This window comes from Acartia tonsa, chromosome 12 (genome assembly GCF_053477335.1).
Source record: "Acartia tonsa isolate MP-2025a chromosome 12, ASM5347733v1, whole genome shotgun sequence".
Taxonomy (NCBI): Eukaryota; Metazoa; Arthropoda; class Copepoda; order Calanoida; family Acartiidae; genus Acartia; species Acartia tonsa.
In genome coordinates, this window is record NC_137271.1 from 42,931,269 (window position 1) to 42,947,622 (window position 16,354).

At 30.5% G+C, this 16,354-nt stretch overlaps 1 protein-coding gene across 2 annotated transcripts; it reads right to left on the bottom strand.

Annotated features, from left to right (window-relative positions):
- Positions 1-11,602: 11,602 nt before the first annotated feature.
- Positions 11,603-15,680, bottom strand: LOC145334240 (uncharacterized). 2 transcript variants are annotated; one of them, XM_080179617.1, is made up of 4 exons: positions 15,613-15,679; positions 13,631-13,665; positions 13,203-13,227; positions 11,603-12,288 (listed from the first exon to the last, which is right to left on the bottom strand). In XM_080179617.1, exons 3-4 carry the CDS (start codon positions 13,203-13,205, stop codon positions 11,845-11,847), a joined length of 447 nt encoding a protein of 148 aa, XP_080035743.1. In that variant the 5' UTR covers positions 13,206-13,227; positions 13,631-13,665; positions 15,613-15,679; the 3' UTR covers positions 11,603-11,844. The 2 variants fall into 2 exon arrangements, with proteins under 2 accessions (XP_080035743.1, XP_080035742.1); XM_080179616.1 differs by lacking the exon at positions 13,203-13,227 and having other exon boundaries at positions 15,613-15,680.
- Positions 15,681-16,354: the final 674 nt, after the last annotated feature.

The following is a 16,354-nucleotide window of genomic DNA, read 5'->3' on the forward strand; positions in this document are numbered from 1 at the left end:
TGGGGGGCAAAAGAAGGGTAGAATTTTTATTAGGATGTATTTTCTCTTTATATCTTTTATACATATCTGGATTATATGACCATAATTAAGCTTTTTAAACATCATACAATCAAAATGTATACTGGCCTATCATTGGTCATTTGTATTGTATGACGTCATTTCTTATTAGGCACTATAAGCTGCTTAATACTTTTCCACGTTTTAATCAATAAATTAGAAGTAACTTAGGGTAAATTTTGTCTTATTCCTTGAGATCCCTGGTTAAACCTGCTAAAAAGTTGCTAACCCCAGCAATATAGATTTTAATAATTCCAATAATGTTGGAATGGTGTATTGGAACAAATTACATAATTGCTGTGCAACCAAGAAAAAAAGGAACATTTATGTCCATATGTAGCACATTAGAGTAAAACACTAGAGGAAGAAAGGGTTAAATAACTGTATCTCCCCATCGCATCAACCTTGTGCAACATTTATATTGGGTCATTGAAGATAAACCAATGCTGTCGCTTATATTACTTATGTTGTTACAGCCAAGTAACAGAAAATAATTTTGAAGCAGACGAAAAAGGTCATTGAAAAAAGGGAAGTAGTTGACTGTATTTACATCTGTTTGTAGCATAATAGTAAAAATCCTCTGTAAATTATACTGGTACCCAAAGTTTTATAAACACACTCTCATTCATTAGCCTAAAATATTGGGGTATTATTATTATTCGGTTGTCTCAAGTTAGCAGTGCCTAAAGGTTTCAACCAATAATATTAATCTACAGAAGGGTTAATTTAGATTATCATCATTGGGGTTCTATATCCATTCATCGTCTTATACCTTAAGCTCCTTGGTTAATTATGTAAAATATTTATAAATCCCTCATATTAAAGTAACTGGATGTATGTTTGTTTGTATTACATATATCTTCTAGTCCTCTCAGAAACTAGAGGGTTTTAGGCTATTTGCGAATAAGGTAGATTAGTATTGGAAAAAAAATTTTCTTTTTATTTTGAAATAAGTAATACTGACCTATTTTGTTTAAAATAAACTTGGATTTTTATTTTTTATACCATAAAAATGGTCTAAAACCAGCTTTAACCCATATCTATGAATTAAAGACCCTCTCTTAACAACGTTTCTTAAAAATCAATATTGCAAGAAAAAAATTTTCTCAATATTTTACACAAAAAAATTATTACATAACTGACATATAAAGATTATTTACTTTATTTGAATTGTGATTTTTATGTACTAGAAGATTTTGCAAAAAATTATTACAAGAATTATTCTAAATGATATATGCTAAAGACGTTAAAAATGGTACCTAGTGCAGCTATTGTAACTCATTACCATGCACAGTTAGGATTTCCTGACAAAGGTGGTGCAATCAAAGATTATGTTGTCTTTTGGATAACGCATTATATCCATCGGGCGAATGGACACTTTAACCCGCAAGTATGTTTCAAACAAGGATGACAACATCCATAAAAGCGAAGCTCTGAAATGAAAGGACAAACGAACATTAACACTTGTAGAGTGTCAGAACTTAATATTAAGCCTATACAAAATTGTCAGTAAATTTGTTGCATTACTGATTAAATACACAATACTGTATAAGGACATACTGACGTTTTTAGATAATAGAGATGCTTCGCTTATAACATTGTACCGTGTTGTAATATGAATTAGTATTCAAAAAATCAGATGAATAGGATAATTTTAACATACAAAAATTTTTGTCATAAAAGTAAAAAATTATGCTTGTTTTAAATGGACGTACGGACTTTCTGATAACGATTATAGAGTTGCTACTCTTTTTAAGTCGTACCTAACTGCAAAATTTTAAATCGATGGGACAATTTTAACCTGTTTAAATTAACAAAAGGGCTAACCGTTGCGGACGGAAGGACGGACCGACCCTAATTATAGAGAAGCTTCGCTAATAAAAAGGGAGAAGGCAGGAATGAGGTAGAGCCAACAAGCGAAATAAATCTAAAATAGTATTTGGGGGTTAATTTTACGAAGTACGTATAGGTTTTGTGATTTTTTCCCGAATTAATTTCATTGTTGGTATAAGCTTGGGAGAAGGTAGTTTTTCTAAAATCATTGATCTTTATAAGGATCTTATTTGTACGAAAAAAAATTGTCAAAAGACCTAAGTAAAATAATACTTAGTTACAGATAAAAGCAGCGAAAATTTTGGGGTAAGGGTACTGGTAAATAAAAGATAACTACTTTGTGTTACTTTCAATATCACTAGCAACTGCACCCCCTAGAGGCTTTTATGGGCACTTAATGTGGGGGGGGGGGAGGGAACCCTTCACCAAAATAGATAAAAACTTTCCCTAGACAAATAAGAAGCTTCACTGTAAAGAAGAACCATATCGGTTTAGTGTTAGGCGAGATCCTTCGCTACAGACAAAAAAAGCTTACTACTTTATATAATAGGACTAGCAAATACGCCTCTAAGGGCACTTAACAGAAGGGTGGGGGTGGGGGGGGGAGGGGCGAACTCCCACTTTTAGTTTTTAACTTTTTTAAAATAGTTATAAACCTTCCAAGGTTATATGAGAAGCTACATTGCAAAGGAGGATCCTTCGCTACAGAAAAAAGCTTACTACTTTATATCATAGCCACATCGAGTCAGAGGCGAATTATGCTATCCACACCTCTCCGCAAGAATCCGCAAAGTGTGGCGATAAAATTAAGGCCTATATTTCATGTTTTCATTTACAGTTAAATCCTTCTTTCCCCTTCTTCAGAGATATTTAAGTTTTTTTTTTAAATTAAAAACCTTATCATTAAAATCAGTACGACGACTTTCAATTTTTAGGACTAATATATTGCCTATCAAAAATATATTATATTGAAATACGATTATTGACAATTAATTAAATTATCTTTTAAAATGAAAAAAAATCTAAACTTTTTTTTATATCCCTGAAAATTTTACCTTTATAAATTTAAAATAAATAATTGTCTGCTAAAATGTTCACAACATAACATAAATGTTCATATAAATAACTCCCAGTGGTAAAAAAATAATAATATTAATTTGTTGTAATTTATAACAGATTTTTAATGCATTAGCGTTCGTATTTGATTTTATAAGAAATAATACTATAAAAAAACGTGTTATTAGGCAATTAGCATTGGAGTTTTTTTATTACAGTCAAAGCAGTGCCGCATTATTTTGCGGTAACCAAGACGAAATTTAAATTATCTCCCGCAAACATGTATTCAATTTGCAAATGAAAAAATAGGGCCCAGATGCGTGCAAAAGTAGAATGTGAGAACTTTATAAGCAGGCAATTAATTTGTAGTTATTAAACAAAATTGTACATAAAGTTGCAAAATTACGTAAATACTGTTGAAGAACATACATTTGAATATAGAGATGCTTCGCTTATAAAATTGTTGTGAGTAATCTAAAAATCAGATGAATATGATAATTATATCAACAAAAGCTGTTAGAAAAGTAAAAATCAGCATTTTGTGGTCAGAAATATATAGCTTTTTCGCTTCCTAAATCGAACCCAACTTTTATTTGAGTTTTGTTCAATAAGGAGGACATCCTACTTCTTATATTTTAGGCTGGAAACTAAAAATTTTAAACTAAAGCTTCATGAAAAAAATTTCATGAAAAAGTTTTCCCGCCAACCACCATCTGCGGCGGAGCTGCTAAGTACAACTGGTTAAGATGCGGAAAGGGGTCCTACTTTTGAGGGTTAAAGACTGTTAAAGATATATAGTTTTTAATTTAAATTAACAGGGTTCAACAGCCGCGGGTAAGCCTCAGTTAAATCGTCATATTATATCTTTAAAATTAAGCTGAAAATCTAAACTTGTTTCTTAACAGACAATTCTCCTTTTGCACACCTGCGGAATTTTAGGCTTGTGCGCGGCTGTCGATCCCTTGAAATTACTATTCGTAGCCCAACATAAGAAAACGATATATTCTTTGATAACAGCTGATTTGATAAACAATATTTCCCTTTAATGAAAAAATATCTATTTTAGCAAAAATCATGTTTTAAAATTTTTTTAAAAGTTATACAGCTTAAGAAATAAATATAAATAATTTTTATTTAACACCTTTTTTTATTTTGCTGCCTTTATAAGGAAATATTTAATATATTTGAATCGGCTTAATGCAATTTTTTTTCTTTTTTTTATGATTATTCAATACATATGAAAAAATAACATTTAAAAATCTCGCCACAAGAAGATTTAACAAACAAAACATTGATTTTAAGTAAGATTTGATTTTTAAGTTTTAGAAAAAGTATAGAAATATTCAAAGTTAAGTGTTTGTTTACATTTTGAAAAAATAATTTTGCCCTGTTCTATTTGATTAGAACTTTTCTAACAAACTTTCTTTTATAAAAGATTAATATTTTTTAATGTTTTTTAAAACATATTACTTTAGTTTGGTTAAAAGTTTATTTTTCTAGGTGATTTAGGGGTTGCAATTTTTTTGCAAATTACGTTTTTTGGCTTTTCATTGAAATAAGTTTCACAATTCTGGTTTTTACTGTATAAATTTATTAAATGACTTCAGAAAAACATATTATAATACTTACATTTACTTTTTTTTCTAACAATCTGTTTTTAAGGAGACTTTTTATATCGCTGACATAAATGGCATTATTCTGCAAAAAAATATCTTTTTTTGCAAATTTAAAGATATGAAAGTATTTAATAAATGGTTAACTTTAATTTTTATTTTAGCAAAATGGATTATTGTTTCTTATAAGATAAAAATAAGGTATCGCAAATATTTGTTGCAATTTTAATGCGATTTTATTGCAAATAGGAAGACATAGGATTTTAGTTTTAACAGATTATGATTCTGGACCCAAAATTACATAGGACTGAAGTTTTCGTTTGTTGATTGCTGAAAGTTAAAGTTTCTTGCTCTAGAATCGCTATGTGTAGCCATATAGGGTTAAGCTCCTTAGGATTGCAGGAATAGATGATGGAATGACGTAAATCCCCAATAAAGAAAAACAAAATCACCCTTGCTGTATTTATTTGTCTGTCATAATTGGGAATGTATTTACATTAATTTTTCTACATTGTCTTATCCTTTAACATCCCTGCTTTTAAGCCATTTCCTATAATGATACTAAACATATATGACAACATATATAAAAGCGAAGCTTTGAAACGGTAGGACAAACAAACCTGTATAATATCAGAACTTAAAAAGCAAAACATTAATTTGAAAGTCTGAACAAAAATTTACATTAATTTGTTGCAAAATTGATAAAATACAGGATATTGTAAAAGGGAATACTTTGATATAGAGATGCTTCGCCTATGATATTGTACCTTAATGTTTTAGGAATCATTATTCCAAAAATCAGATGAATTGGATAATATTAATCATATCATAAAAAAGTTTTTGTCAAAAGTTAAAAATCATGATGTTTTAAATGGACTTTCTTGTATGATTATAGAGTTGCAACGCTTCCCAAATCGTGCTTTTTTGTTACAGAAATCAACATGCAAAGTTTTGAGTCGATATGACAATTTTAACATGTATAAATCAACGAAAACGCTAACCGTTACGGAGAGACGACAGACCCTAATTATAAAAAATCTTTTAAAAAATCCTTCCGTTTGGGGTATTTTTTGGGATATGGGCAGATTGAAAAAAATATAAGGGGATAGGGAGAGGGGTGTGTGATTTAGACCATTGAGAGGGGCAAGCATTCTAAAAATTAAAATTCGTAAAAGGAAGTTAATTTGTTTTCTCGTATTCATCGAATCCGGTGGATAGGAACCGGTTCTCATCTATACGAAAAAACTATGTCTAGCATCGTATTATATCCAGTTTTCTACGAATATAGAAATGTACAATCATAAGAGTTTTTTAACCGGTGCCTCCGGCACCTCGGGGCTAAAAAAACTAGTTTTAATCTTATAATTGTACATTCTATATCCGCGAAAAGCCGTTTATAATACGATACGAGAAATAACTATTTCAGTATGCCTTCGAAACCGATTATTATCCGTTAGATTGTAACCGGTTCTAAGCCACACTGAAAAATCATTATCACTTATCGTATCATGGTCATTTTTCTACGGTTAATAAAATAAAAATTATTTATTTAATACCAGTTTTGTAGCTTCTCTATTTTAGGAAAACTTTTGATCTATCTCTGATTAAGATTTTAAGTAGTTAAGAACTAATATTTTTCTTTATTATAATGATTGTTTCTGTTCTGTTGTATTTTAACGGATTTTTTGTCCCCAAAATAGTGCGTATGGAATTACGAGCAACTAGATTACTAAAAAAAAGTCATCTGCCTAAAAAGATTTTTTTGTGTGCCTTTATTTTTTCCCACCATGTTTTTAAAAGCGATGCAACTGTGCTTGTGTCTGTCTGCCCTTCTATTTATCGGGAACAAAAACTCCAAAGATAAACAAACGGACAAATTGAGTTGAAGAGAATATCAAAAAAAAAAGTAAATCAAAATTGAATACATTTTTTAAGGAAAGGTTTGGTGATTTTATGAGATTATATATCATTTCTTCATTTCCAAGGTTTAGTGATTTTTGTAATATTTCAAATGGCTCAAATTTAAGCAATAGAAAAATGTAGGATATTATATATACTATATTACATATTCCGGTTTTATTGTCTCCCTGGGACTTAAGGCTTATTGTCTCTTAGTCCCAGGGACTTAAGGCCTTGGTCAACAAATTAGACATTGATCTTATGATTTTTTTTTCATTTGCGTTTGTCTATAATACGATATGATTGTTTCCTTCAGTATGGCAAGTTTTCATCAAGTTGAAATGAATATCCAAAAAGTAAGGCCTCTTAAAGGAAGCCTGCAGGAAATCAACTTTCTAACTGCTGAAAGATTTCAACAAGCAGACCCAATACCCCAAAAATTTATGACTTTTCAGTGAGTTGAAAAACTTTCCAGCCTTCATATCAGAAATTTCGGATCATGGAAAGAAAACAAAGTCATTCCTAATTAGGACAGAAGTCACTGGAAATTGATCTAAGGAAGGCTACTTATGTCCTTCATCTAACAAAATCTAGCAAAACATAGCAAATTCTTACAAGACATAGCAAATTCTTGCAAAACATTGCAAATTCTTACAAAACATAGCAAATTCTTGCAAAACATAGCAAATTCTTGGAAAACTTAGCTTTTCTGTCCTTCACATAGCTAATTCTTGCAAAACATAGCAAATTCTTACAAAACATAGCAAATTCTTACAAAACATAGCAAATTCTTGCAAAACATAGCAAATTCTTACAAAACATAGCAAATTCTTACAAAACATAGCAAATTCTTGGAAAACTTAGCTTTTCTGTCCTTCACATAGCTAATTCTTGCAAAACATAGCAAATTCTTACAAAACATAGCAAATTCTTGCAAAACATTGCAAATTCTTACAAAACATAGCAAATCCTTGCAAAACATAGCAAATTCTTACAAAACATAGCAAATTCTTGCAAAACATTGCAAATTCTTACAAAACATAGCAAATTCTTGCAAAACATAGCAAATTCTTGCAAAACATAGCAAATTCTTGGAAAACTTAGCTTTTCTGTCGTTCACATAGCTAATTCTTGCAAAACATAGCAAATTCTTACAAAACATAGCAAATTCTTGCAAAACATTGCAAATTCTTACAAAACATAGCAAATTCTTGCAAAACATTGCAAATTCTTACAAAACATAGCAAATTCTTGCAAAACATAGCAAATTCTTACAAAACATAGCAAATTCTTGCAAAACATTGCAAATTCTTACAAAACATAGCAAATCCTTGCAAAACATAGCAAATTCTTACAAAACATCGAAATTCTTACAAAACATAGCAAATTCTTGCAAAACATAGCAAATTCTTACAAAACATAGCAAATTCTTGCAAAACATTGCAAATTCTTACAAAACATAGCAAATTCTTGCAAAACATAGCAAATTCTTGGAAAACTTAGCTTTTCTGTCCTTCACATAGCTAATTCTTGCAAAACATAGCAAATTCTTACAAAACATAGCAAATTCTTGCAAAACATAGCAAATTCTTACAAAACATAGCAAATTCTTACAAAACATAGCAAATTCTTGGAAAACTTAGCTTTTCTGTCCTTCACATAGCTAATTCTTGGAAAACTTAGCTTTTCTGTCCTTCACATAGCTAATTCTTGCAAAACATAGCAAATTCTTGCAAAACATGGCAAATTCTTACAAAACATAGCAAATTCTTACAAAACATAGCAAATTCTTACAAAACATAGCAAATTCTTGGAAAACTTAGCTTTTCTGTCCTTCACATAGCTAATTCTTGCAAAACATAGCAAATTCTTACAAAACATAGCAAATTCTTACAAAACATAGCAAATTCTTACAAAACATAGCAAATTCTTGGAAAACTTAGCTTTTCTGTCCTTCACATAGCTAATTCTTGCAAAACATAGCAAATTCTTGCAAAACATAGCAAATTCTTGCAAAACATAGCAAATTCTTACAAAGCATAGCAAATTCTTGCAAAACATTGCAAATTCTTACAAAACATAGCAAATTCTTGCAAAACATAGCAAATTCTTGGAAAACTTAGCTTTTCTGTCCTTCACATAGCTAATTCTTGCAAAACATAGCAAATTCTTGCAAAACATAGCAAATTCTTACAAAACATAGCAAATTCTTGCAAAACATAGCAAATTCTTACAAAACATAGCAAATTCTTGGAAAACTTAGCTTTTCTGTCCTTCACATAGCTAATTCTTGCAAAACATAGCAAATTCTTACAAAAAATAGCAAATTCTTGCAAAACATAGCAAATTCTTACAAAACATAGCAAATTCTTACAAAACATAGCTAATTCTTGCAAAACATAGCAAATTCTTGCAATGAGGGTCCCAAACTCAAAAACGAATTTTCAGCGCGATCCGACCACCGGTTCTTGAGATACGGTGACCTGGTGTCCTTGGTATCGACTGTAAGATTTGGGAAATGGTTCGAATCCTTATTAAATTTGGAAAGTCCAAAAATATTTTGACACTTAGTCAAATTTTTGAAGAAAAAATACCCAGGTGACACCAAGCGTACTTACTGAGAGGACAAAAATATTCAGTGTGTGTGTTAAGTGTCAAAAAATTTTTGGACTTTAAGAATTCTAAAAAATTCACTAAGGATTCGAACCATTTCCCAAATCTTACTGTCGGTACCAAGGACACCAGGTCACCGTATCTCAAGAACCGGTGGTCGGATCACGCTGAAAATTCGTTTTTGAGTTTGGGACCCTCATTGCAAGAATTTGCTATGTTTTGCAAGAATTAGCTATGTTTTGTAGGAATTTGCTATTTTTTGTAAGAATTTGCTATGTTTTGCAAGAATTTGCTATTTTTTGTAAGAATTTGCTATGTTTTGCAAGAATTAGCTATGTGAAGGACAGAAAAGCTAAGTTTTCCAAGAATTTGCTATGTTTTGTAAGAATTTGCTATGTTTTGCAAGAATTTGCTATGTTTTGTAAGAATTTGCTATGTTTTGCAAGAATTTGCTATGTTTTGCAAGAATTTGCTATGTTTTGTAAGAATTTGCTATGTTTTGCAAGAATTTGCTATGTTTTGCAAGAATTAGCTATGTGAAGGACAGAAAAGCTAAGTTTTCCAAGAATTTGCTATGATTTGTAAGAATTTGCTATGTTTTGCAAGAATTTGCTATATTTTATAAGAATTTGCTATGTTTTGCAAGAATTTGCTATGTTTTGCAAGAATTAGCTATGTGAAGGACTGAAAAGCTAAGTTTTCCAAGAATTTGCTATGTTTTGCAAGAATTTGCTATGTTTTGTAAGAATTTGCAATGTTTTGCAAGAATTTGCTATGTTTTGTAAGAATTTGCTATGTTTTGCAAGAATTTGCTATTTTTTGTAAGAATTTGCTATGTTTTGTAAGAATTTGCTATGTTTTGCAAGAATTTGCTATGTTTTGCAAGAATTTGCTATGTTTTGTAAGAATTTGCTATGTTTTGCAAGAGTTTGCTATGTTTTGCAAGAATTAGCTATGTGAAGGACAGAAAAGCTAAGTTTTCCAAGAATTTGCTATGTTTTGTAAGAATTTGCTATGTGAAGGACAGAAAAGCTAAGTTTTCCAAGAATTTGCTATGTTTTGTAAGAATTTGCTATGTTTTGCAAGAATTTGCTATGTTTTGTAAGAATTTGCTATGTTTTGCAAGAATTTGCTATGTTTTGTAAGAATTTGCTATGTTTTGCAAGAATTAGCTATGTGAAGGACAGAAAAGCTAAGTTTTCCAAGAATTTGCTATGTTTTGCAAGAATTTGCTATGTTTTGTAAGAATTTGCAATGTTTTGCAAGAATTTGCTATGTTTTGTAAGAATTTGCTATGTTTTGCAAGAATTTGCTATGTTTTGTAAGAATTTGCAATGTTTTGCAAGAATTTGCTATGTTTTGTAAGAATTTGCAATGTTTTGCAAGAATTTGCTATGTTTTGTAAGAATTGGCTATGTTTTGCAAGAATTAGCTATGTGAAGGACAGAAAAGCAATGTTTTGCAAGAATTTGCTATGTTTTGTAAGAATTTGCAATGTTTTGCAAGAATTTGCTATGTTTTGTAAGAATTTGCTATGTTTTGCAAGAATTTGCTATGTTTTGTAAGAATTTGCTATGTTTTGCAAGAATTTGCTATGTTTTGTAAGAATTTGCTATGTTTTGCAAGGATTTGCTATGTTTTGTAAGAATTTGCAATGTTTTGCAAGAATTTGCTATGTTTTGTAAGAATTTGCTATGTTTTGCAAGAATTAGCTATGTGATGGACAGAAAAGCTAAGTTTTCCAAGAATTTGATATGTTTTGTAAGAATTTGCTATGTTTTGTAAGAATTTGCTATGTTTTGCAAGAATTTGCTATGTTTTGTAAGAATTTGCTATGTTTTGCAAGAATTTGCTATGTTTTGCAAGAATTAGCTATGTGAAGGACAGAAAAGCTAAGTTTTCCAATATTTTGCTATGTGATGGACCAAAAACCAATTTTATGCAAGATTTTGCTATGTGAAGGATCAAAAAGCTAGGTTTTGTGAGGTGAAGGAAGGCTACTTATGTCCTCAATTTTGCAAAATCTTTGTTCAGGGAGGCATGTTATGCCCTTCATCTAACAAATTCTCACTTAAGGAAGGCTACTTATGTCCTTCCTAGGAAGGTAACTTCTGTCCTAATTTAGGAATGACTTTGTTTTCTTTCCATGATCCGAAATTTCAATATCAAAATTCATTTAACTAAGAATCAAAATTATGAGCTTATTTTAGGCAGTTATAATGCCGGTAAATAGTTCTATCCTTGGAATCATATTATTCCAAAATTCTGATGAACACTTACAGGATATAAAATTGGAATTAATTTTTTTACAATGATTATATTTATATGGACATACAGACTTTCTGGTAATTATTATACAATTGCTACACTTCCGTAATCGAAAAACCTTTACTTGCAGAAATTTCATCAAAGTTTAAATAGATATGACAGTTTTGTCATGCCAATGTTAATGATAAAAGCTAGACGTACGTACAGATGAACCAACCCTTATTATAGAAAAAATTTATTCAATTCAGTTAAAAAAGGTTCAATAAAAATTAAATAGATATATTTTTTCTTTCAGATTTTGAACATAAAATAATAAAACACATTAAATAATATCAAAACACAAATGAAATACAAAACTAATTCATATTGACAAAGCTGAAAATACATAAATTATGGGAGATATGACATCTAAGAAAAGTCATGATTTATAGTCAAATTGACTTTTTTTTGTAAACATATTTCTCTCATAAAGTCCAGCATGTCTAACAGCTACTATTCAGAACTTTTATGGACCGAAAAACCAGCCCCCAGAAAAAGAGCAGCAGGCACAGGGAAACGAAACACAACCACCACAACCATCTTCACATTCCCATTGACGAGGTTGCCTTTTAGTTGCAGGTATCAATTGTCCTTTAGCTGCCTTTAGCTGAGTGTCAGTTATAGGTTGCAGTCCTCCAACAGATAAAACATTCTGAAGACGACCAAGTGCTGGAGCATCTAATGTTGCTGGATTCTGGAGGCCAATGTAAGCAGGAACACTAAGGGCTGCAGGACTCTGGAGGCCACTGTAAGATGGAACACTTAAGGCTGCAGGATTCTGAAGGCCAGCGACAGCTGCAGCATTCAATTTGTAGTTTTGAGGATAGTAGACACCAGAATAACCAAGAGGCAGGGTGGGGTAGGGCAATTGCAGATAAGAAGCAGGTGTTCTCACATAGTTTTCACCGACCTAAAAAAAACAATTAATTAGTGAAAATAAGATAAATGTAGAGATAATGAAAAGTTTTGTATTTTCAAGTTTAGAAACATCCTTGAAAGCTAACAATTCATATGAAGCTTCATAGCATTAGAAGGTGTATTTGAAAATATTCCACAATAAAACTAACAATAAAAAGGGGGGGGGGGTTAATGCAACCATCTTGTAATCAATGTATAAATGGCACTTAGAATTCGAATTTCCATCTGAAATTTTGTACGAGTAATCCTTGATAGGTCTATTTTCCCTAAATCGAACAAAAAGTTGAAAAAGTAACGGCTAACGACTCAGCCGTTTAGCCTTTTTTTTGGCTATTTTTAGGGCAAATTTGTCATAAATTACGTAGGAATAAACTTTTTTAGATTTCTAGTCACAGCAACTACCGGCTAGAACCGTTTAAAAATGTTTTGGAGCGGAAAAGAGTATTATGTGGAGAGAGGTTTAGTGATGGATTTACCTTAAAAATACCCAAAATATGGCTAAACGGCTGAGCCGCAAGCCGTTAGCCGCTACATTTCCAACTTTTTGTTAGATTTAGGGAAAATAGACATACCAAGGATTACTCATGCAAAATTTCAGATCAAAATTCGAATTCTAAGTGCCATTTATACATTGATTACGAGATGGTTGCATTAAAAACCCACCCCCTTACACATTTCACACAAATTTATAGGACAATGGATGATAAAGGGGGAAGAAGGTTGTGCTAAAATTTCAAATTTTAATTTAAATACTAAAAAAAAAAACAATAAAACATACTAAACTATTTAACTTTTAACGATTTCAACTTAATAACTAAAGATTTTAACTATTAACAAATTTAACTTATAAATTGTAGAATGTATGCTTTCAATACTTTTTTGATACAAATGATAATATATACTTACCATGAAATGTAGCAAATTACAGGTTCTAAAAGTAAACAAAAATTGCCTAAAAATTCCTCAATATTTACATTTTAAAAGTACAAATATTAACTAAAAAACGAAAATGTTATATTAGAATCTACGGCGATTTTTGTTTGTTTTGTTTAAATAAAATAGAGAAAAGATTTGAAAATTCGAAGAACAAGAAATTTCGGTAAGAATCTAAGAATTTATAGAACACCTTCCTTCAAAATAAGGTGCTTTCCATCATAGGAAATATGAACACTTTGATAAACCTGGCCATCCCCCCTTACTGTAAAAAACAAACAAAATGCCCCTTATCATTTTTAATTCCTTTTAATAATAAGCTGGAGATTTTGTGCTTGACATGACAACGCAGTATGGAAAGAGCCCTCAAAGCTAATAGATGTAGTAATTAAAAAACTTACATAGTACTGGGAGTGGACAGCAGCACAAACAAAACCTGAAAGAATAATAAAATTTCAAATGAATGTAGGTAGAATAGTTATTTCTCGTATCGTATTATAAACGGCTTTCCGCGGATATAGAATGTACAATTATAAGATTAAAACTAGTTTTTTTAGCCCCGTGGTGCCGAAGGAACCGGCTAAAAAAACTAGTTTTAATCTTATAATTGTACATTTCTATATTCGTAGAAAACTGGATATAATACGATGCTAGACATATTTTTTTCGTTTTCATGAGAACCGGTTCCTATCCACCGGATTCAAATGAATACGAGAAATAAATTTAGAATATATGTATGTATAACGCTTAACACTGAAGGCCCCATTTAATACACCTCTGGTTTATGGAATGCCTCATAATCGTAGATAACACATTAGTTAAAGTTTATTAATGATGTGATTTATAATATCTAAAAATGCTATGTAATATTTTTTTCATAACTAAACCGATTTGAAAATAAATCTTATTCTTATTCTTATGTGAATATTAGGATAAGGAAAATGGTCTTAAATTTGGCTTGCTAATATGGACATAATTTATTGATCAGTTCATTCATCCAGTAGGAGGAGAGGAGATGGGGTAAAGCGGTTGTATCATTAATTATTTTAGCCAGTTATAAGTTTCAATAAGTTAGTGTAAATGATAATTTGGTGCAAGAAAAAAACATTATTATTCTTAATACTAAAAATACTGAAAATGAATGACGTACCTACGTACATAAGTAGCGAATACAACAAAAATCAACAAAAAAAATATTTAGCAGATTTTAATGATCATAAAAAAACAAAGACAACACCCTGAAGTAGAAAAGCACAATATAATAATTAATAGACAAACGAACAAAGTGAATTTTCAATAAATGTTATGCTAGTCATCAAAAAACAATGATGACAACATCCATAAAGCTGTAAAGTGGTAATACAAACGAACATTAACACTTATAGAGTGGCTACGCTTTCTAAATAGTACCCAACTAAAGCAGGAATAACCATGCAAAGTTAGAAATCCATAGGACAATTCTAACATTCCTAAATTAACGAAAAAGCTATCCGTTCCCACCAAAATTATGGAAAAGCTTCCCTTAGAAAATAAACAAGGATGACAACATCCATAAGTATCGTTTAAATAAAATCGTGGATGGGACTACGTTCAAGTAGATTTAAAGTGTATTTATCAAAATAAAGAATAAATTTATTGGAGAAAATAAACACGAAACCTTGCTTTATTTTGTATGATGACGAAGGTCAAATTAAATTACATAAAAGATGCTCATAATAGGAAAATATATTTTGATACAGATATCTCAAAAAAGTTTGAAAATTGGACCAAAAACACCAAAGATATGGGAAAATGTGTAAAACATATAAAAATAGCCAAAAACCTGATGAAAGGCAGTCTGACCGCCATGGTTGTTTTCTTAAAATGACAGAAAATGTAATTTTTATATCCTAAACTTAACTTTAGACAATCAGACCATATGTGAAAAATTTAAAAATAGCAAAAAACCTAATAAAAGGCAGTCTTGCTGTCATGGTTGTTTTCGGTAAACGACGGGAAATTTAATTTAAATATCTTTGACTAAACAAATTATTAAAATCGGACCATAAACACTGAAAAATGGAGAAAAATATGAAAAATATAAAAATAACCTAAAACCTGCTATAAACAGTCTTACCGCCATTGATGTTTTAAACTTAATTGTGCTCCTTAATGATGGGAATGTCGTCAAAAACTTTTAGCATTCTATCTTTTATATGAGCTGATTAAATCCTATTTTCCCCATAGCGTTACTGACGGACGGACAAAGTGAATTATAGAGTAGTTAAGCTTCTAAAAAATGACAGAAGAATAAGAATATTAAAAATCAAAAAATTCACGTAAACGCTAAAGAGACAAACTCAACAATATACGATATCTTAATTTAGAAAATCAATTAACTAACCTATGATAATGAGAAAGTTCTTCATACTGAGCTTGTATGTTTTTAACTAATTCTAATTGTATTCCGGAGTTCTTTATATAGTCAGTCAAAATCATGGTTGTATGATATGTGGGTACGTACAAGTGGGTTTAAACACCCTCCCTATCAACATTGCAATTTATGCTCTACTAGTAAAAAAATACATTTATATCCTCCTTATGTTTATCATTTACTTCTTTAAGTTTTATATTTATTAATTTTTTGATATGCTTCACGCACCCCCTGCTTTAAATCTGTGTATGCACCTTCCATCACAATTTACAGATTGTACATAATTCTTACAGCGTACATAGGCATACTCATAACTTTTACGGGAGATTGCGCGAAATATTTTTAAAAGAGAAACTTTTCTGTAATAAGGGTCGGTCTGTCCGTCAATCCGTAACGGCTTGCCCTTCTCATTAATTCAGACATGTTAGAATTGTCCCATCTATTTCAAACTTTGATTTCATAATAGTTGGGGAAAATTTCTATGGAAATCAACTCTATACTCGTTGTCAGAATTACCGAAAGCCTAACGTTGATTTTAAACTTTTTTTTCATCTGATATAATTATCCTTTAACTCTAAATTTAGGAATGTGGATTCATAGGACAACAAGGTACAATGTTATAAGCGAAGCATCTCTATAAAATGTAAGTATTCCCTTAATTAGAATTCTGTATTTATGCTATTTTGCAATAAAATTTTCGTTTAATTTTGTT

Bases quoted from the DNA above. Each gene is read 5' to 3' on its own strand.
- LOC145334240 (XM_080179616.1), bottom strand. From the start codon at position 15,637: ATGAAGAACTTTCTCATTATCATAG. The intron at 13,666-15,612 runs GTTAGTTAATTG...TTATTCTTTCAG, and splicing joins GAACTTTCTCATTATCATAG to GTTTTGTTTGTGCTGCTGTC. The intron at 12,289-13,630 runs GTAAGTTTTTTA...TGTTTTTTTTAG, and splicing joins CTGTCCACTCCCAGTACTAT to GTCGGTGAAAACTATGTGAG.